This window comes from Abramis brama (genome assembly GCF_963993115.1).
Source record: "Abramis brama genome assembly, chromosome: 2".
Taxonomy (NCBI): domain Eukaryota; kingdom Metazoa; phylum Chordata; class Actinopteri; order Cypriniformes; family Leuciscidae; genus Abramis; species Abramis brama.
The window spans coordinates 59566075-59588323 of record NC_139964.1 but is presented as its reverse complement, the minus strand read 5'-3'; the positions used below and the strand labels follow the sequence as shown (position 1 = coordinate 59588323).

Genomic DNA, 22249 nt, shown 5'->3' with positions numbered 1-22249 from the left:
AGCGGAAACCAGGGACAACGCGGATATGACGCCATTGACTGCGACAAAACGGAAATAAAGAAACGTCCCGTGTCTTCGAATTAAATTAAAATTTCTCCTGGTTTGAAAGTTGTTGGAAACAGTCGGGATAATGTAAGTACACAACTAAAAAAATATATAACATAGATATAGTGATTTTTGAAAAAAAGATACATATTGTGCCTTTAATGTTTGTTTTTTTTAATGATTTGAATGGCAGGAATCTTTTATATGTGTGTGTGTGGTAAAGCTAGTTGTTTTTGTTTTCTGTGTAGCAGCTATATATTTATATTTTTACCATCCATTCCTTATTAAATTAATTAAAAACACAGTCATGACACAACACACGATCTTTGTAATTACAGAATAATAAAATAAAGCTGTAGAAAAGGATTTAGTTCAGAAGCTCATAATGTTTGACAGTCTCTAATACAGGTAGCTTTTAATAAGATGCGAGTATGGAGCGGTGAACATTAATATTTCACTTGAAGCACAGCACACCTAAATAAGTGAGAGCTAATTAAAACGGGATTATATACATTTTTCAGTCCTTGTGAGCTCGTCGCTAATTGGCCGAATCTGCGATCACGCGCTTGTGTTGTTATTTTTGTTGTCGACTTCCTGGTAGCAGAAATCATGTGATTATGTGACGCTTCCTGGAGCTTTACTTTCACAGATCACTTTTGCTCTTCGTGAGAACATTTACCAGCATCAAACATCCACAGCGTGCTTTTTTTTTAGGAATTGTGCTCGTTTACGACATGGCTGACGGTGAGCGATCGCCTTTGCTGTCGGACAGTCTCGATGGAAAGAACGGGCTGTCACCGGTAGATGAGACCTACCGACCGCTGACCAAACCACAGAGTGAGTCAAACCTGATTCGCATTGACAGTGGCTGTGTCTAAAAGCCTATTGAGCAGTCTACCTACACAGCATGTTTGGGCATCGTAGGCACAATTAAACTTATGATTATATATTCGATTGAGTTCGACTGGAGCGTTCAATCGCTCCTGTGATGATGCCCACGCACGCTCACATGCAAAAGTATTTAGAATCCCCTTATTGATTCATTTTAATGTGACTTATATAGAGCATAAAGTGTGCCACTGTACGCAGATCAACATATGTCGATTATGTGATTTAATTTGCAGTAATCTGTTATCTGCCGATCCTAAGCACAGCACAAATAGATTAGTGCCAGATTACAGTACACCTGAAACGTCTGATTAAGGAATCATGATTTTTGCCCTCAGGCTTATAGTATATCAGCCCAAGTACTATTGACTATCAGCCTGAACATCAATAAACGTTTAAACTGATTAATTAATGTTAATGTAATCATGTAACCATCTTCTACACACAATGTTGCTCGTCTTGGTAAAAAAAGACATATTTTCTTAACTTTGCACAAACAATGTAAAATGGCAATTAAATGGTTAATATGGTTAGTAATAATGAAGGGATTATGTTGAATAAACCTTTTATTGGTGTTAAATATTCTATCTATCTATTAATATTTTGTCTATACATATGTATATTTTGTCTATACATATGTATTCAGATTTTTTTTAGGCTACTTACAGTAACATTTAAGTATATTCATAATTTATATAAACTTAATCATTTAAGTAAAAAAATTAAGTTTGAATGCAATTTCTATAGCGTAAAGTCTATTATGATATGATACAATAAGTCTGAAATTGATATTTTCTTTATTACGTTAATGTTGTGTAAAAATGTGTAAAGAAAATGTTCAATGATATTGTTCTTATCTCTTTGCATTCTGATATTAGTAAAAGTACCCATCTGTTTCAAATACATTTAAATAAATATTTGTTTATTGTCACAGGCGACATACAAAGATTTATTTAAAAATTATTGCATAATATTATTAGTAATAAGGTCCATTTTATGCAAAAAAGTTAAAAAAAAAATTTAACATTGCTTTGATAAGAGAGTTAATAATATTGCAAAGGAAAATCTCCAGTTCTGTATATTTCATTGTCATTTTTAGTGGCAGCATTGACAATCCTTTTCAATTTTTCTCACTTTCTGTTTGCCTTACGTCCTCTCTCATGCTCTCTTTCCATCCCAGATTTCCCAGCGTTCCCGTCAGCTCCTCCCTCGACGATGCTGGGAGAGGCTCCTCCACCGTACTCCCCGCTGGGCTCTCCGGAGAGCGGCAGTGCTTCTGTCATCGGCTGCAGAGTGTGTCAGTCGCTTATTAGTGTGGAGGGCAAAATCCACCAGCATGTGGTCAAATGTGGAGTCTGCAATGAGGCTACAGTGAGTTAACAAGCACATCCGTTTAGGATTCCATTCCTCAAACATGCATACTGTTTGATGTTTTAGCGAGGTGATGAAAACTGAACTAGATTGTGACTTCACTTCCTGATTTATCTAGCCCATAAAGAATGCTCCAGCAGGAAAGAAGTATGTGAGGTGTCCGTGTAACTGTCTTCTCATCTGCAAAGTTACCTCGCAGAGGATCGCCTGCCCTCGACCTTACTGGTGAGAGAATTTAAAAGGAGACATTACCATAATTCATGACTCTTAAAACAGTATTTGGAACATGCCATGGTACATTGATGATATCAGATATATACTGTACCATGAAGCTGAATTACACTACATTAATGTTATTTTTTTTTTTAAATAATAAATTAATACCTTTATTTAGTTATTTCAAATAAATGCTGTTCTTTAGAACTTCCTATTCATCAACGAATCCTGGAAAAAAAAATGTATCCTGGTTTCCACAGAAATATTTGTTAAATAATGTTTTCAACATTGATAATAAGAAGAAATGTTTCTTGAGCACCAAATCAGCATATTAGAATGATTTCTGAAGGATCATGTGACACTGAAGACTGGAGAAATGATGTTGAAAATTCAGCTTTGCCATCATAGGAATAAATTACTTTTAAAAATATAATAAATTAATAGAAAATAATATATATATAAATAAATAATAAAAAAAAAATAAAAAATAAAAAAAAATACATACATACACACACACACACACACACACACACACACACACACACACACACACACACACATATATATATATTATACTTTCAACTCCAAACTTTTGCATGGTAGTGTATATTCATATACCTTGGTTGTCAATTTTTGTCAGTGGACTTTAATAGATACAGTCAAATAAAATATTAGTTTATAATATTATGTTTTTGTGTGTGTGTGTGTATGTGTGTCTTTTTTTGGGGGGATCAGTAAGCGAATTATCAATTTAGGTCCAGTTCATCTGGGTGCAGAAAGTCCGAATCCTCAGCCTAGCGGTGCCAGGGTTTCCTGTGGCCACTGTGCTAACACTTTTCTGGTAAGAACTTTTCTCATTCATACAAGTTAACATTTCATTGCTCTTTATTGATTCATTTTGCCTTAATAATCGCCTTAATACTTTATCTGTAACATAATGTATTTCTGTTGTTTAGTGGACAGAATTTACAGATCGGACATTGGCTCGGTGTCCACACTGCAGAAAAGTGTACGTTAAATACTATCCATAGACCTTCCTCTATTTAGTACCACACACTTACATTGATTACAAGTAAATTCCATTCCTTTCGTCAATATAGCTCATCGATCGGCCAGAGGTACCCTAGAAAGCGGAGTTTGAAATGTTTCGTGTTGTGTTTGATCTTCAGCATATCGACTGCGGGATTGATTGTAAGAATAAAAGCATTTTAGAGTTCATTATTTCAAAGAGTTGCCATTTCAGAATGCCTGGAAATGTCTTTACTCTGTTCCCTTTCTTTCTCTGTAGGCTGGTACGTGGTGGAATGCACGGCAATATAAGGGGATTTATGTATCCTGGGTATTCTTCATTCTCCTGGTGCTGATCACTTTGGTCAGAGCCCTACATTGGGCTTGCATGAAAATCAGTGAACCACTGCACAACCACTCATAGAAGAGAGCAATGAAGAACTAAGCCAAAAGGGATGCTAATGGAGAGATGTTCTGTCTAAATGGGTGAAGAACTGTCAGTAAAAATCCATATTTCCCCCTAAAATCAATGCAAAATAAAGTTCAATAGGCCAAAAAACAAAAACAAATCAAATAATAATTATTATTATTCTAGATAATTATAATTAAATTATTATTTTAATTCCTTTTGGAGTAAAGTATGACCCACTTTTCACCCAAATAATTTAAATTTCAAACCCAATCTATCCACATTCCTAATGGGAACCCGCTTCCTAAACACTGCACACTTTAAAAGCGCATAGAGAATCAAAATATTTCTGCATTGTCAGTAGGACAAGAACTTCTAGTTTAGTTGCAGAATCAGTAACTGCTGAAACAGGCCTTTTTTTTGCCCAGTGAATTGACTCTGACATCATTGTGGTATCACACATATATACGGTATATTATGTGCTGACAGAACTTGTAAGTGCCTCACATGACAGTGTGCTCTGTTGTTATAGCTGGTAAAATATAATGTATAATTAAAGCAAATAGTGCCGTATATAGAGGAACTGCAGCTTTATTGAAAGTTGTAGGGTATGAACAAGAAAAAGGAAATGAAAACACACTGAAGCATTTGGAAGGTTTAGAAGAAAAGGGGAAAAAGCAAAAGCTGATCTATTTTTTAGAAAGTGCATTTTAACGTCACAAATTATTGGAATGTGCTATAGATTGAATCATAGGCAACAATGAAGTTGATTTATTCTTTCAATGTATTTTATTGCTTTTGCATGGATATTATTCATTGGATCTGAATGTATGTGGCCCAAACCCTTACCTTCCTCTTTTGTCCTCCTACAGCATTCAGCATATCTTACTATGTATCCTCACCCTCAAAAACAGCTTAGGCACCAAATTATGCTTTGCTTACTTACTAAAAATGTTTCACATCTGACACCATACAGAGATTCTAGAGATTTCGAATGATCCGTATGTTACTTTTATTTATGCTGTTTTTTAAATCAAGCATCGCTGCTTATTATTTGTACCTGCCTGTGGTTATATAGCTGCATTAAAACCTTCTACCTTGTATGCTATTAATAATCGTAGCATTACCCAGTAGATTACAGACGGGGATTATTATTAATTTTGACTGTTTCTAAAAGAGACACAATCTGCGTGAACTTTCAAATGCTGATGAATGTAAATATTCATCAAGGAGCATTGCTGTGATTAACTTATATCTTCACTATCAGAACAAAATATGCCAAATTGGTACCTTTAGGGGTACAACAGCTTGTCACTGGGGCAGTACTTTGTATTACCCCTAAAATATGCATATTAGAGTAGTAATATGTACCCTTAAGGTATTGTTAGACCCTTTTAGGCATAAATAAGGTACAAAGCTGTCCCTTTAAGGGTTTTACCCCGCAGTGACAGGGTGTCGTACACCTAAAGGTACAATTTTTGCACGTTTTTTCTGATTGTAATGAGATGTAAATGTACCTGTGCTGACCAATCGCATAGAATCATTTCCAGCTGAAATGAACTCTTTGCATTGCACTCTTAATGGAGAATACAGATATATATTAATACTAATACTATAATACTTATTCCTATTCTGTGAAACGCAGAAGTGACCAGTAAGTTTTTATTTTTGTTGTGTTGATTTGTTTACATGATTGTGCAGTTGTACTGTGCATTTACTTGTTTAATTTTTGTTTAAAATGTATATATATGTGGTTGCACTACATTTTAACGTGGTAATGGATCCTATCTTGTCATTGTTGATTTTGTTGTTGATCATTTTTGTATGTTCCTTTGTGACTAAAAAGTTTTAACAAATCCTGAGTATTTGTATGCGTGTTAGGGGTTCTGACCGTTTACAAAATTATGACAACAGACGAAACGTAGGTGAAACTCATTTGTAGGGTAAGTTTCCAAGCTATAGCAGTGACTCAGTGAGAACAATGTTAAGGTTAATCAAACGCTGATGCTCTTTTTGGCTAAATTCATTTATTAATTTTATGCAAAGCGACTTGCAGTGCATTCATTCAGGGTATACATTTTATCAGTTCATGCACTTGATTTTGAGCTACAGCAATAACTGAATGAGAATGCCCTTAAAAAAATAATGCTATTGTACAATCTGTTTTGTAATGTTGTCACGTAATGTTAGATTAACATTATTTATAACATGTATGGACTACTTTTAGATCTGACTGTTTTGGGTGTACTTTCTTTTCAGAGGACTATGTTCAGAACATTTTCAAAAGGTTGTAGGTTGAAAACGCCAAAGAAATTATATAAATAAAGCAATTTTAAATTTGTATTTATTAGCATGCACTTTAAGCAAAAGGAAATGTGTGCAAGTGATTATCTTTGTAGGCAGATAGAAGTTGAGTATAGCATTGACTAGTAGCCTATATAAGGTTCAAATGCAACCTTGTAGTGCTAAATGAGCTTGACTTTGCAATAAATTACATACTTCATTTATTGACAAAATTTCACATCCTTGCAAAAATGTTTTAAATACATATCACTGGTAGCACAAATGTCAAAGAAAGAATTCCTAGTGTTTTCCCAATCCCATTACACAAACACCTGAAAATCTGTCTTAATTTTTAGCAAACAGAATCCATTTTTATTAGTTACATAAACATGGACTTGGCTTTATGTTTCCTGAAAATTAAGATTTACCCAGAATCACCACAGAATGATTAGTCACTCAGTACACGGTTAGAACATTTTATGAAATAATGAATGATTAAAGGTATAGTTTACCCAAGACACTTTAGTCATCATTTACAGAACCTCATGTTATTTCAAATTCCATGCAACACAGTTTTGAAGGAAATCTTAGCAAGTCTTTTCATGTCTGATTCATTTGTTGAGTCTTTTGACTCAGATCTTTTCAATCAGTTGATCCACTTCAACCATTCTGAATGATTCATTCAGGTATCTGATCCAGTTCATCCTTTTCTTCTTGTACTCCACAGAAGAAAGCCAAACAGGTTTGGAATGACATGAGGGTGAGTAAATGATGACAGAATTTTCATATCAGGTTGAACTATACATTTAAATAAATTCACAGCACCTTACAACAAAATATAACTAGGCCTTGTTTATACCTGGTATTAAGATGCGTTTTGGTTTGATCGGATCACAAGTAGACAAGGCATACACATACCCGTTTAAATCTGTCTTTTGTCCACTTTCAACCACTTCTGTCCAGTTTCTTCAAGGGCAGGTAAATATATGGGTTTTTCAGATCTTTCGATCTAATGGACAAGGAAACGACGGAAAACCACACGGAGAGCACAATGCTTGATGATTTTGTTTCTGCTCTGATAGCCGCAAGACCACACCAAATGCTGTGAGTGCGTATTAGAAAAATTGTGCTTGGCAAGTTTTTCTTCAAACCAAACTTGGGTGTTGGCTTGACAAAGTGTAAATCCCATCTGGCTACAGCCCGCATTATTGCGAATATATGATTGTTACTTGTTCATCATTGTGTCAGTGTTTTATTCGCTGAGCTAGCTTCTTTACACGAAGAACAACATAGTGACGAAACGCGCTCTGTAGTAGTTTGTCCATTTAGGGCTGTAGAAACATGTCGGCGCAAAATGGCTATTTCATGGTGTATGTAGATAGAAGTGGCTCATTCTAAGGTAATAAAAACATAACGGTTCATTATGTAAGGTTATGTATATTATATTGCATTTCTGTCTACAGATGCAGGTGTAAACAGGGCCTTAGATCAGAGATGCAAATTGACTTGAAATACTTCTCCTTTTTTCTTATTTACAGAAATATTACCTTACTGTATGTCACCTGATTAATAATGTTCCCCTCTGTTTTTGTTACTACCACACACTCTCAGAAAAAAAGTACAAAATCTGTCACTGGGGCAGTACCCTTTTAGGCTTTTAGTGCTAAATGGTGTACCTTTGGAAAGGGTACCGCCCCATGACAGATTTGTACCATTTCTTCTGAGAGTGCAATGTCTGCAGGACTTAAAGGAACACGCCGACTTTTTGGGACTTTAGCTTACTCACCGTATCCCCCAGAGTTAGATAAGTCCATACATACCTTTTTTTTATCTCCGTGCGTGCCGTAACTCTGTCTGACGCACCTACTGCTAACCTAGCTTAGCACAAAAACTGTAGGTAAATGGCTCCAGCTAGCATACTGCTCCCAATAAGTGACAAAATAACGCCAACATTTTCCTATTTACATGTTGTGATTTGTATAGTCACAGCGTGTACAAATAACAAGGTCACATGAGACACAGCCATCTTCTAACCATATATATACTGGGAACTATATTCTCAGGAGGCGAAGCACTGCTACTTGGGCGGAGTGATTTGCTCGCAGCACCTGAGAAGCCCCGTGGTGAGGAGCAGAGAGTTCGCTCAGTTGGAGTAAATCACTCCGCCTCCGTAAATCACAGAGATGAAAAAGGTATGTATGGACTTATCTAACTCTGGAGGATACGGTGAATAAGCTAAAGTCCCAAAAAGTCGGCGTGTTCCTTTAACAGTTTATTTTATTTGTTGAGCCCCATCATTCAGGGCCAAAATTCTAAGCATGGCTACTACAACTTCATCACCTTAACAGTGGTAAAATTTGTGTTTTCCTGTTCATTCGGGCAATCCGAGTCCTCTTCCTCTCCATCCTCTTCATCAAGTTGGAGGCTTCCAGAAGAGAAGCGCATGCGTGCCAGTGGTCCAGAACGTACCACTTTACCCAATGCAGGAAAGTATGGGTAGAAGGTGTCTGAATCCGAATCACTATAACTACCTGTGCCGAGTACACATAAAGAAGTGGGTCTTTCCGGGAGAGGGGCAGGACTTAGAGGAAGGTAGGTGGGCCTGGCAGGAACCTGGTGTCGAGAAAGATGTGGATAATATCCCAGCGGACGATACTCGGATGCGTATGCAGCGGCATTTGAGGCAAGTGTAGGTCGCTGGAATTTGAAGTCTGGTTGGCTTGAGGTTCGGCGAGGCAAGCCGGTCTGAAAGGAGGAGTCGTCGCTGTAATGGCCTGCTTCCACTCTATTCAAGTCCAGCTTCCTATTCAACCCAGCCCTCAGCCCTAGTCCTCCTCTGGGGTATAGTCTCGATTCGGCTAATCCCAAGCCAGCAGGACGGAGCCTTTCCTGCTGCTTCTGAAGTTGTGGCGACAAGCAAGAGGACGGCAAGGATGAGTGGGCAATTTGTCTGGGAAAGAATTGCAGAGGCACATGGTTGTGATAGGTTTGAGGGAGGCGGTCTAGGGATGAAGACGTATGGTCTTGCAGTAGGTAAGGGTGAGTGGTGAGTGGGAAAGTAGGCAGCACAGGGTGGAACTGGAGGTGGGGCGCGTTAGGATAGAGGAGCACGAGATGCTGGGCGTTAGGAGACAATCGTCTCTTTGCCTTCTGTCTCTGGGCTCCTCTACCACGATGTTCTTCTCCTGATGTAGACAGGGAGCGAAGCTTGGGCGAGGCAGAGTTGCTTGAGAAGGCAGGATTTCTTGACAAGGGCCTGGATCGCTCAAGCTCATTAGTGAACATGACTTCCACTGCAGATAGGCTGCGCTTGGCTACGCCTGTCTGTTCACTCTGTTGCCCAGCAACAGTTGGGCCAGGAGGTAGATGCTCGTACAGCTATGTGAGAAAGAAACATGAGAACATGTGGATTCAAATACACATCTGAAATGTAAGAAACAAGTACAATACCTGCTTAGAGACGTCAGTCAGTATGTCAGGAGAGGATCTGCACTGTCGAGTGTCGTATTCAGACTTGCAGTAACTTCTGAAAAAAAGTGCAAAAAAGGCTGTAGATGCGATGAAAAACAAACCCGTACAGCACTGTCCAATTTCCTAAAGAATCTATTCTTGTAACTTATGCCTGTATAGACTGTGCAATTTCGGCAATCCTACAAGATCATTACAAATCACACTGTACGACATGGATCTTATAAACTTGGGTACAACATGTATGTAGACTGTACGATGTTGAGACCTATAGAATCGTAGGTTGCGACGCAAGTTAGAAAAGAAGACTAACACAGCATCAGCATGCGCTAGTGGTTAACAAATAGAGCAAAATGAATCACACTTTGGCAATTGTGGTTTTCATGTGCGCTGAAAAAAGAGGAGGAAGCGAAAGAGGAGAATATGGGTGTGGTCATGGCTAGGGAAAAGAGGCCAACTTGGCTTGCCAATTTTGTAAATGGAGCTTGAGGTAAGTAGTTTTAAGTTTTAGCGTCATGTCGTGTTGAGCAATATTTCATGCTGCATTTGTATTGGCTAGTCAGTAGACGTAGGTTGTAGCAGCAAACATAATGTGAAAAGATCACGCTAAATTTCTGACACTGTCAGAAAATTATCATAGGATATCTTTGGTAGCAAGACCGTGACAATGGCCGTTTTTGAACCTCACTCACCATTTAGGAGCCACGACCACAGAAATCGCCAGGATTGATCATATTTCATCTGAGACTGCCCAAAATCGTACAATGTGTACCATGCATTAAAGGGAAAAATGTGAAAACACATCCCAGTTTAATGTTCAGAAACAACTTTGAACCAATTGTAGATTGACTTTCCCAAAAGACGTAAACTTTGTGGTGCTTTTAACATTGCTCTGTTGGTTCCTGTCCAAAATGGTGCGCTTGATGTGTACTTGTGGTCTTGTGGACTTGGAGTGGTCATCATTTGTCTGTCCATGACGCTGTAGGTTTCAGAATTGTGCTTAGTTTGAGTGGCTCAATATAGTAACGTTGACCCAACCAGTGGTGTTAAGGCTACCTAATTGTCTAATAAAATAGAAGACTGCAAGAGTGTTTGGGAAACCATTATATATAATTTTTACTATTACCTTGAGTCCCACTAGTGGCACAGAAAAAAATCACACACAAAATGTATGCAGAAACGTTTTCTCAACAACACCCAACATATCATCTTACCTTTCAAAAGGCAAATGTTTCTTGCCTCCAGAGCCCACACACTCAAGAAGTTGCTTCTGTGTCCTGCCACTACAATACCACAACCGAAAACAGAAAAATATTTTTTACAAGACAATTGTTCCTGAGGTGCATGGTGCAAAAAGAATCTCATCAAGTCTTGTTCACACTGAGAGTGATTTTCTTGAATATTTGGATTCCCTGCCACTGGATGTCCTAATGTTATTTGTGGGTTGCATAACTGTCCAGAGCTTTTGAAAAACAAATCACTAATGGGCTGGTATACACTACCATTCAAATATTTGGGGTAGGTAATATTTTGTAATATTTTGAAAAGAAGTTTACTTATGCTCACCAAGGCTGTTTTTATTTTATCAAAATACAGTGAAAGGGTAATATTGTGAAATATTATTACAATTTAAATGCTGATTTTGTGCTCACGAAACATTTATCATTATTATCAATGTTGAAAACAGTTGTGTTGCATAATATTTTTGTGGAAACTGATTTTCTATTTTTTGATGAATAGTTCAAAAGAAGCACATTTATTTAAATAGATATTTTTTAATAACAATGTAAAAGTCTTTACTGTTATTTTTGATCAGTTTAATATTAAGAAAAAGATACTATTCTATTTCTACAATAATTTTTCCAAGCAGTTTTCTGCTGAAAATGAATGTTCTCTTGTGTATCCAGCAGTCCATAATGCATCATGACCTGAACAAAATGAATGTTTCTCAATAGATGAATCAATCTAGCTCAGAATGCTGACAGATTCTGATATGGTTTTCTACACATCATTTTTCATGCATGTGGGCAGTGACATCATATAGAAGAGTAAAATCCCTCACTGATATTACTTCTCCATCTTGCCTTCACTCAACTATAGTATCTGATCATGTCGCCACATTGCTGCTCTTTTGCATCATGTTAAACTATTCTCAACTTTGTCATAACGCTAGACACATGTAATGTCGCCTAGTTGTGTGTTCAGAAAAAAATATTAGAACTGCTCTATTTAATATATTCATTACACACTCTCAGAGGGTTCATGGAAGATGCTTAGTAAGGATCATAGCATAAAGTATTAGACAACTGGGGCTTCTTATTGCATTCCACATATTTAAAGTCGTTCTCTCTCACACACATACCTGTATCTGAAACTGGATCCTTTGCTGGACAGAATGGACTTTTGATGTGACTTGGGCTCCTCAGCAAGTCTGAAGAAAGCGTGATACTCCACACACATTTTCCAAAACGCCTTACACACATCTCTGCTGGCCATGGAAAATTCAACAGTGTCCCTCCTCGAAGGCTAATACAGTAAGAGTTGAGTGAATGACAGATTAAGATTGTTAAAGCATTTTCAGACTCAAATTAAAAATGGCTTTTTTATGCTTTCAGATGCTAGCTTAGTAGAAACTCATTCCAATACTAATGACTAAATACTAATAAATATAAAATATTTAACATTTCACAAGTAGAGGCCTCCGCTAGCAACATCAAGGTGATGGGTTTGATTCCCAGGGAATGCATAAACTGATCAAATGTGTACCTTGAATACAATGTAAGTTTCTTTTGCATAGAAGCCTCTGCATACATGTAAATGTAAATTTATTGGTGCTGATTATTTAAGAGGAGAAACAAAAGTTGTGCATCTGCCTGCTTTTTTTATGTGGTTTGTCTTTCTATTCTTTTCTATCACATTGTTGTCTCTCTCATGATAAATTGCTTCTGGTGTTCCTCATTTGTAAGTCTACCAGCTTTGGACAAAAACGTCTGCTAAATGACTAAATGTAAATCTAGAAGTCAGCACTAATGTTGCAACTTGCAGATATAATATATGAAGAGAAATATAATTTCAAGTGTTGCAGAGGAACTATTGAATTCTTTCCCCCCCAGTTTCCAAACAGTGGTCGTAATGGAGGGATTGTTTGTGTCTCACCCCAGTTTCAGTGTGGAGTTTGATAAGGAAATTTTTCCTCTTGAAGCTCAGCTTACGGATCTTGGCCCAGCTGAAGGTATTGATCTTTGTGTTACCCTGATAACGGTAAAAGATGTTAAATATTTAAACATGTAAGAGAGAGTTTATATTTCATTTAAGGTTGTTGTGTATATTTATTCTGATGCGTCTTTCAAATTATGCGTTAATCTTAATTTTAAGTTTAAGCATATATTTTTGTACAGTACCTGAAAAACGAGTACCCCCATATGTGTGACAGCGAGATTGATTCTCATGCCTTCTCCATCATGGGCAGGGTGAGGGCGGATCCCGTACATGTCCATTTTGCGGGCAACCTCCAGCAAATGCACATCTGATTCAGCAGGAGTGTGACTTCTGTCACCAAAATCCAAATTATGTTAATTGACAAAATTAAAGATGTTCAATTACACCTCTGTAATGGCATACTGTATATTATAAGAGCTGCATGTTAATGGACATATCATTTTGTGTGTAGCTGTATGATACCTGTGCTTTTTGTGAAAGCGAATGATTTTGTGGTCCAAGTACTCCTGGTTTGGCACGTATTGCTTATTTTCAAGATGATGAGCATCCAACTCGTCGTCATAATCCCCAATTTCTGCTACAAAGGGGGACAGAGAGGGAAAACCGTAAAGTGTATATGATAATCAAACTGATAAGATTTGGAAGCTTTGTATTTTGATGGCATGTAAACTTTCAATGAGATAAAAGGAGCTACCTTGCATTATATGAGAGACCAGCAGGGCGGCGCTGTTGTCGTTACAGGTGAGGCTGCCATTTGACAGATCCTGTTTGATCTGAAGGGCAAACAGATACCTGTATAAAAGAGGCAGCAGTCAGACTGAACTCATATCACCTATTACCACCTATTTATCGGTCTATATATCAGATAATCATGTGCTTGGGGTTTACCTGGTTAAGCCTCTCTGCAGTTGTCCTGGGTCAGGAGGGAAAAATTTCACTATAAAATGGAACGCCACATCACTGGTATCTATGGGAAGTACACAATGTTATTTGACCCATAAAAATAGCGTTAAACCTACTTTATTAATAATCTTAATATTAACTAAAGGCAAAGGTTCATTGATAGTTTAATGGTAAAGCATCTGGGATGGTAAAAAAAAAGCTTAAGTCTAGGGAAAAACTGAATCAGTAATTGGTGAATACTAACTTCTGAGACCACATATTCATATTAGGGAATACAGAAAGCATCTAGAAAGTGGGGTAAGATGTGCCAGGGGTTACATTCTCAAGATACAGTATATTTTTATATAATTTTAAAAGTATGTTCATTTGCAAAAAATGCTGCTGACATGCAGCATTTTTAGCTGTTTGAGGAGTTTTCTACGTGGCCAGTATAATGAGTGTTATGTCAAAGTGTTTTGGGGGCAAGTTGGATTTCTAAATCACTTTTTTTGATATGCCCTATTTTATGGTCCAGGTGGTGCAGTGGGTAGAACTGTTGTAGAACTGTGTTCTCGCTGTGTCTGCGTGGGTTTTCTCCGCGCTCCAGTTTCCCCCACAGTTCAAAAACATACAGTGAATTGGAAATGCTAAAAATGTGTCCTAGGTGTGTGTATGCGTGTATGAGTCCCAAGCCATGTGATGGGGTTGGGGAAGACCCTGTGACCTATCCCGGAAAAATCATCGCCAAGAAAACTGACGAACAGTCTCTCTGCATATGGCAAGCGATGGCCCACAGAATCACTAAGAGTTGGATGCAACTGAAATGGCTCATGAATGAATGATTTTATGGCCCAATGCTGCAGATGCTCTATTCTAATTTATATAGATAGCAGATAGCCCAAAATATATTAAGTGTATCAATTTGACCTCTAAATCCTTTTTCCTTGCCAATAAAACTTGACTAAAATTGGCACACCATTCACCAGTATTATAAGTCAGCATAAGTTAACAAGCATGTGCTGAACAAATAATCAATTGAAAATTAATCAAGTGGACCTTGACACAAGACGACCACTAGAAAACATACTTTTGATTTGCTTAGCCACTGGTTTCAGGAGTTCAAGCCAGACCTGTATAATAAACATTAAGACATGATTTAATTTCCTATTGCAGCATACAAATATCCATTTGACAAGTGTGGATAAAGCAACTATTTCAAGGGACAGTTCACCCCAAAATAAAAATGCTGTCATTGTTCAACCTGATGTAGCTCTGTATTTTCTACAGACTGAATTTAAAGTCATTATTCACTGATAATGAGATCACTGATCAATTTTGATTTGTGAACAACTCAGATCAGCTTTGTGAACTGGATAAACCCATTAAAAAACTCACGCTCAAAAGGTCATCACTACTTCTCACATGAAGTCACTGCAAAGAGTTTGGCAGATTTCAAAATCTTCAATGAGCAATGGCTATAATTTCTGTCAGTTCATCATGGAAAGCTATCTTTATTAGACCTAAAAAGACTCGAAATATGGGTCACTTTTATGATGCTTTTACATCCTTAAAAGCTCTAGATCCCATGACCAACTACATTATTGAAATAACTACTTTTTTGTGTTCCATAAGGGTGAGCAAATGATGACAACATGCTTATTAATTTTTTTTAGGGTGAACTATTCCTTTAAGGGCTGGACTGCTGTTTATGTTCAAACTCTGTTATTGACATCATTGACAGGTCAAAGGACTCACATAGCTGCCAGTATGGTGACGAAACTCTAGGCCAAAGTACTCCTTCTCCAGCAGCTTTAGATGACCACACACCTTATTGAAGAAATCAGAACCCAGAATCTTTCTCTGCAGGAAGATGAAGAAGAATAAACCACAGAATGCTTAAACATCTTACATGACATTTTATTCTGGTCTCAGTGCTGCCAGCATTTATGCTACTTTTGAAACTGTGAAATTACTTCTTCCATCGCTATTACTTAATGCGGTTGTTAATGAGATGGTGCGATTTTAGCAGAATGTGACTGTTAGAGCAACTTTCTGGTAATTGAATCTGCAGCAACTGAACCGCTCAAACAGAATTATGGCGAAGTCAGATGCTCACTGAGTCAGCCTCAAAATACAGGGTTGCTATCTGATGAGTGTGTTTGTGGGCACATATGTGTGTGAGGATGTGTCACTAAACCCTGTATTTACTGTGACAGCGGGGCATATAACCTCCCCATTATCTTGTCAAAGACAAGGAACAAAAGAAGATAGAGGGATATAGTCTAAAGGAACAAGTGTGAGATAGAGAGGTTGAAACATAGACCACAGTACAAAAATAAAGAAAGATCTGTGAATCTCTTACAGGGTGAAGTTACGTCAGAATATACATACTTTGTAAATATGTGTGAAGACATGATGCTTTTTTGTAATGTTTATTCAGGACAAATGCTATTTTCATCATTAGTGAATCATCATTGAACATGCACTTTAAACCAGTTGTGTCTAAGTAATACAATCAAATAATAGAGAAAACATGGCTTGTGCTTGTCCATGCAAAAGTTGCCACCAGAATGTTGTGGTTATAATGCTATTTTATAATTATTTATAAGCTAGTATAGTATTTATTAATATTTTGAATTAGCTTAGTTTTTAGTTTTAAATTTAGTTTAGTTGTTATTAATTTTATGTGCTTTTGTAAAAAAAAAAATATATATATATATCTGTTTAGCTTAATTTTTTTTTCAGATTTAGTTTTAGAAATTTTAGTACTTAAACCTAAACTTATTTTATTTCATTTCGTTGCCAAGGCAACATTTCTAATTCTCGTTTAAGTTTTTCAGGTTTGATCTTCTAATATTTATGTTTTATTGCATTTCAGATTAATTTCAGTTAATGAAAATGCCTATTAATAGGTTTAGTTTAAGTTAACAACATCAGCAACACTGGTAGTCACCTGCACTAAAGCATTTGCTAGATGATCTGTGTGGTTGGTTACTAAAACAGCCTGGTCACTAGATCTCCCTCTTTTAATGTAAATGTAAAATGTAAATCCGTTTTTTAAGTCTCTCATCAACAAGCCGCACAATCTAAGGTACCATTCATGTCATTATTTAATACCTACAGTACGGATAAAGAAAAACCTAAACCTCAGGATTAAAAATAATAATAGCAAGCCGCCAAGCACCACTTAATATGCTGAAATAACGTTCTGTTGACCAAATATCGATTAAAACAACAGATCGTCTCTCTACAACCTGACATCTTTCATTCCGATTTCTTGTATTTTTCACTGCCTCTATACTAATTGCCTATTTTGCCCGAGGGTGTAGGGGAATGCTGGCGTGCTCTCTGGAATGAGGCCAGGACAAGCTTCTGTTCGGTGTAGGCCATGATATTTACCCCTATTCAGACACACACATGCCTCACGGGCACTAACTCTCTCACTCATTCACTCACTGATTCACTCACTCTCTTTCCTTTTTTTCTGTCCATCTCCCCACCACCCTGACTTTATATCTCACCTGCTGCTTCTGACTGGTAGGACAAGATTGTGCTGTGCAAAAGCAGTGAAAACCCCCAGGCACGTACACGTACACACACACATACACACAGAGCATCCCCCATGAAGCAGAAGCAGCAAGCAGATAATGGGACATGAAATGATGCTCCTTTACAAGCAAAACACAGCAAAAGTGAGAGAAACCCTCACACACACCAAACTAGACCACAAGGATGATGTGTTGACAAAGAATATAGCCTGTTTTAGGGGGGGTTAAATAATTACTTTTTAAATGAGGAAACTTAAAAGAGATGCATTATTGCAAACATATTAAATGTCAAAATATGTATTGTCCTTGTTACAAGCTACACATACTTCAGTGATTATACAGGGAAAGAAACATTGCAAAATGTAATTAGACCGGGCTTGTTGTCACACTTTTTACTTCACTGAACATTTCACAGGCTATGGTTATTTTTGAAAGCCATTGCTAAATAGCTTGAAGTCTCAGGCACAAAAAAGCTACACTTTTATTTCCCATAAAAATAAAAATACAGTTCACTGAACACATTCTGTCCTTTTCTGACAACATGCCTCAATAGAGTTGGGGTAAAATATGGGGTCAAATTTTAACTGTAAAACAATTTTGAAAAATGAATCAAACATATAGGCCTAAGTAAAAAAAGGTAACAAACAGATATATCAAACCATTATTTGGGCAACAAGTAAATGTGGCAACTTGCCCCAACCTGACATTTATGAAAACTAGCCTACACAGTTTACTTTCAGTTAAAGTCTTCATTATGCAGCTGAACCTGTCTGAATGCATGCCAGTGTGTTTTTATTATTAATTTGTTTACACAATATATAGGCTATATATAAAAATGCTACTGAATTTTAGTTTGGAGACAAAATTCACACACACACACACACACACACACACACACACACAAATTATCGGTTAAGAACCGCAGATTTAAAAAAGGTGTTTGAAACCAGCATACAAAATCATTATAGAAAACAAGCGTTTGCGGACCTTATAGTTACTTCATCAGACATAGCCCCAATGTGACAACTTGCCCCGTTCTGTATAAATATATGTATTATTTCTCACCTCCACCTCGAAAACTCTCTCGCTGTCGTCTAAGAAGATGACGCGTAATCGCAGTTTCTCGTTCTTGTTCTTCCGCGCAGCTGTCCTATTGACAGGTGCCTTCAGTAACTCGAACTTATCCCCCATCTTCTGCACCTTTAGGGTTTAAACACCACACTTTTTTTCATTTAAATAAAGGACAGAGTGTCCATAATGTGGATCATTATCGGTTTGATGCTGTAGTGAGGGAGTAGCGCGCGGCGGTCTCGTGACGACTGTTCTTAAACTGAGCAGCATCAGCAACACTACTGTATCTGATCTCAGTGCAGAGCATCTACACCACACGCGTTACAATCAACACTAGTCTTTATTAAAAAAAAACAGGAAAAAATATTATTACAATTTAAAATAATGGTTTTCTATTTGAATATACTTTAAAATCTCATTTATTTCTGTGATGCAGAGCTTAATTTTCAGCATCATTACTCAAGTCCTCAGTGTCACATGATCCTTCAAAAATCATTCTAATATGTTGATTATTATCAATATTGGAAAGAGTTGCGCTGCTTAATATTTTTTTGTAACCTGTGATACTTTTTTCAGGATTCTTTAATGAATAAAAAGTTTAAAAGAACAGCATTTATTCAAAATAGAAATCTTTTGTAACAATATAGGCTACACTACTGTTCAAAGGTTTGGGGTCAGTACAATTTTTTTTTTTTTTTTTTTTTTTAAGAAATCAATAGGCTAGGCTACTTTTATTCAGCAAGGATGTGTTAAATTTATTTTAAAAAAAGTGATAGTAAAGATTTATATTAGTAGAAAATATTTCTATTTTTAATAAATGCTCTTGATTTTAACTTTTATTCATCAGCTTTATATCACAGGTTCCAAAAAAATATTAAGCAGCACAACTGTTTCCAACACTGATGATAACTGAGTATCAGATCAGCATATTATAATGATTTCTGAAGGGTCATGTGACACTGAAGACTGGTAATGGCTGATGAAAATTCAGCTTTGCATCACAAAAATAAATTAAATTTTAAAGTATACTGACATTTATATAATATATATTCAGGTTTGATGAGCATTAGAGACTCAAAAACATTAAAACTAGTAATGTTTCCAAACTTTTGATCAGTCATAAATAAAAAAGTAAATAAACATTGCTATTTTTAATGTTAATATATATAGTTATATATATATATATATACATATATATACATATATATATATATATATATATATATATATATATATATATATATATATATATATACATATATACATATATATATATATATATAGTTTTTTTTTTAGAATTGGTTTACTCAAAGTTCAGCAACTAACCTAATAGCGGGGCATGTTGTCACAAAAGGTCAACCAGTGAACTGCATCTTTTTTCTCTGGACCATGGAATTTTCAGTCGTGTGCCTATTCAAGAATAAACCCTGAAACCCTGAAATTTTCAGTGGAGGAAGAAAAATGACACCTATCCCCATTATTCCATACATTGTTTTAGCACTACGTAGTAGCCTAGGCTATGTTTTGGTAGCATTTCGTAGCATCTATCTCCGTGCGTTTACGACAGGTTGAGGCTACCACAACATAACCGTGACGTCTGGTTCAGAAAAATCACGTCAGCAGCAACTCATCGTATATGCCAGGAGATGGCAGTATTTCCTAACGAATTCCTAAGCAACGACCCAGGTAAAAAACAAATACTGTACAACTGTGTACTTTCATCCGCAGTGCAAATAGCATATCCAACTGTGCGAGGACAAAGACATCAAACAACTAATTAAAACATGTCAACCCCTCAAAAAACATCACACAACTGATCTGTTTCTCTCGTCCTCACCTTTTGTGCTCTGTATTCCTCGGCAGGTGAATGTAATCTCTTGTTTTGATACGGCGGAGCGGAACCTGTAAGAGGAGCTGAAGCCGGAGCTCTGCTGACCAGCTGCTACTGTTCCATCACACATCATCATCATCACCGGCCCTGTTTGATTTTCCGAGCACCTGTCGTGTGTTTTCCACCGTGTATTCTGAGGTTGAGAGGTAATATGTCTCTATACGACCACCTTAACCTGCAAACTCCACAACTTCTGGAGAAATGCTCATTTCTGCTCTGGTTTTTACACAACTTCCCCCCACTCACACACTCACATTTTACTACAGGACTGCCTGCAGCCTAAAAACAATTGGGCCTATTTTTAAAAGTCAGAAAGTGATTTATATTCTAAAGTCAGAAAGATTTAAAAAATAAAAATATAATGAATGTTCCATCGTAATCAAAAATATAGTAGCAAGCGACAATCGGCATCCAAGCATAAATGGCCCATGCATGTGGATGTTAGTTAGGGTTTGATGAAGCCTGGTGTCAAAAGGATCAACTCGTTTACAAAGGAATTCACTTATTTCAGCCTGCAAAATTATGAGCAGCGGCTATTTGCAATAGATTCTATTTACACTAAGTCAAAAAAAGTGATAGATTGTATTTACCCTGTTAAAATAGCAGAATTTTCTTTGCGAAAAGTGTAAATAGTAGTTAGATGCTGTTTGTCTTTGAGTATCCATTATACTTTGAGTCTTCTGAAGTTTTGTCTGGCCCAACTAGACATCAGTGGGCGGAGTTAGTGTAAATAGCATCTGCCAACAAGTCGGGCTATTTGTACTTAGTGTAAATAGACACTCCGTTATGGGCATCATATAATAGGCCTACATTTCTGCCTGTGGCCTATGATGTTGGGATGGACTATAGCAACACAACGACACTACAGAGGATAAAGCGGTTTGAAGAATGGATGAATGGATCGACTGATGTCATATTTGTGCAAATTATAATAATGCTGCAAAAATACTACACAGAACATAAGACATAAAATTGTCTTAATTTTAAATGGACACTCACAGTTAAAAAATGTAATTTTAAAATGTTATTTTAAATTTATCACGCACATTTGTGGCGTTATTAGCAAAAAGTTTAAACTGCTTGTTATAAGTCCACGGTAGTCCACCAAATAAGATGTATTCCAATTTCCAACTTTATCAACCATACGGTATTGGCATTATTAAAGAATTTCTGTTGTAGCACCCCCTATGGGAGAAATAGGATAAAATTTGATGTGTGCCCACAGAATGTCCTCTTTTCTATGTGTACCAATTTTCGTTAAGCTTGGACTTTGCTTTCAGAAGATATTTGCCAGTTAGTGAAAATTGGCCACACCCACATATTTCATTAGCTTATATCTGTTAAACAGATTGACCGATTGAAATTCTTTTGATAACTTTTTTCCATGAGGGTCTCTATTCTAGATGATGCATGTCAAGGATTCAGAGGACACAAGAGTTTTGTTTCTAGCCAATCTTATGGATCTAGAGTTATTAACCAAAACGCAAAGTTGCGCCACCTAGTGTCTGACAGATGTATGTCGATGCGGGTGGGATTTCTGACCATCTCACCAAGTTTTGGGTCTATCTGATGTACGGTCTCTGACGCCCAGACAGTTTTAGGGGCAGAAATAGAATAATAATAATAAGAAAATCCCCAATAGGGCTCCTGCACTTTGTGCTTGCCTTGTACCCCTAATAACTTCCCCTCCCTCTTGCAGCAACATTTCCTTTCTGACGATGTGTTTACTGGTATGAGGGTGGCACAACCTGTCACTCACATGAGATCACAGTAATAGCAAACCACACAGATCCAACGATCCAATCAATTAGATAGCTATCTGTCCAAGTGTAAATGCCCTCAAAGACAGATCTGAGACAGATAGCAAACCTCAGGATACAAGATGTGAAAACAGATGTGCATGCAGATCTGGTTTAGGCCACAAAACTAAACTTAAACTGTGTGCATGTA

The 22249-nt window shown here is 36.9% G+C and overlaps 2 protein-coding genes across 2 annotated transcripts; one reads left to right on the top strand and one right to left on the bottom strand.

Moving 5' to 3' along the window:
- Positions 1 to 641: 641 nt before the first annotated feature.
- Positions 642 to 6280, top strand: pip4p1b (phosphatidylinositol-4,5-bisphosphate 4-phosphatase 1b). Its single transcript, XM_084091245.1, has 7 exons — positions 642 to 882; positions 2114 to 2304; positions 2423 to 2529; positions 3256 to 3361; positions 3477 to 3529; positions 3621 to 3711; positions 3809 to 6280. The coding sequence occupies exons 1-7, from the start codon at positions 780 to 782 to the stop codon at positions 3950 to 3952; spliced, it is 795 nt and encodes a 264-aa protein (XP_083947371.1). The 5' UTR covers positions 642 to 779; the 3' UTR covers positions 3953 to 6280.
- Positions 6281 to 8499: 2219 nt separating this feature from the next.
- On the bottom strand, positions 8500 to 18528 carry LOC311068463 (FERM domain-containing protein 7; the record flags this gene model as incomplete). The annotated part of the gene is made up of 12 exons (XM_084090935.1): positions 8500 to 9598; positions 9671 to 9746; positions 10903 to 10971; positions 12051 to 12214; positions 12845 to 12940; positions 13090 to 13237; positions 13370 to 13484; positions 13602 to 13699; positions 13796 to 13874; positions 14877 to 14919; positions 15545 to 15649; positions 18403 to 18528. The coding sequence occupies 12 exons, from the start codon at positions 18526 to 18528 to the stop codon at positions 8546 to 8548; spliced, it is 2172 nt and encodes a 723-aa protein (XP_083947061.1). The 3' UTR covers positions 8500 to 8545.
- Positions 18529 to 22249: the final 3721 nt, after the last annotated feature.

Bases quoted from the DNA above. Each gene is read 5' to 3' on its own strand.
- pip4p1b (XM_084091245.1), top strand. From the start codon at position 780: ATGGCTGACGGTGAGCGATCGCCTTTGCTGTCGGACAGTCTCGATGGA. The intron at 2,305-2,422 runs GTGAGTTAACAA...TGATTTATCTAG, and splicing joins GAGTCTGCAATGAGGCTACA to CCCATAAAGAATGCTCCAGC. The intron at 2,530-3,255 runs GTGAGAGAATTT...TGGGGGGATCAG, and splicing joins GCCTGCCCTCGACCTTACTG to TAAGCGAATTATCAATTTAG.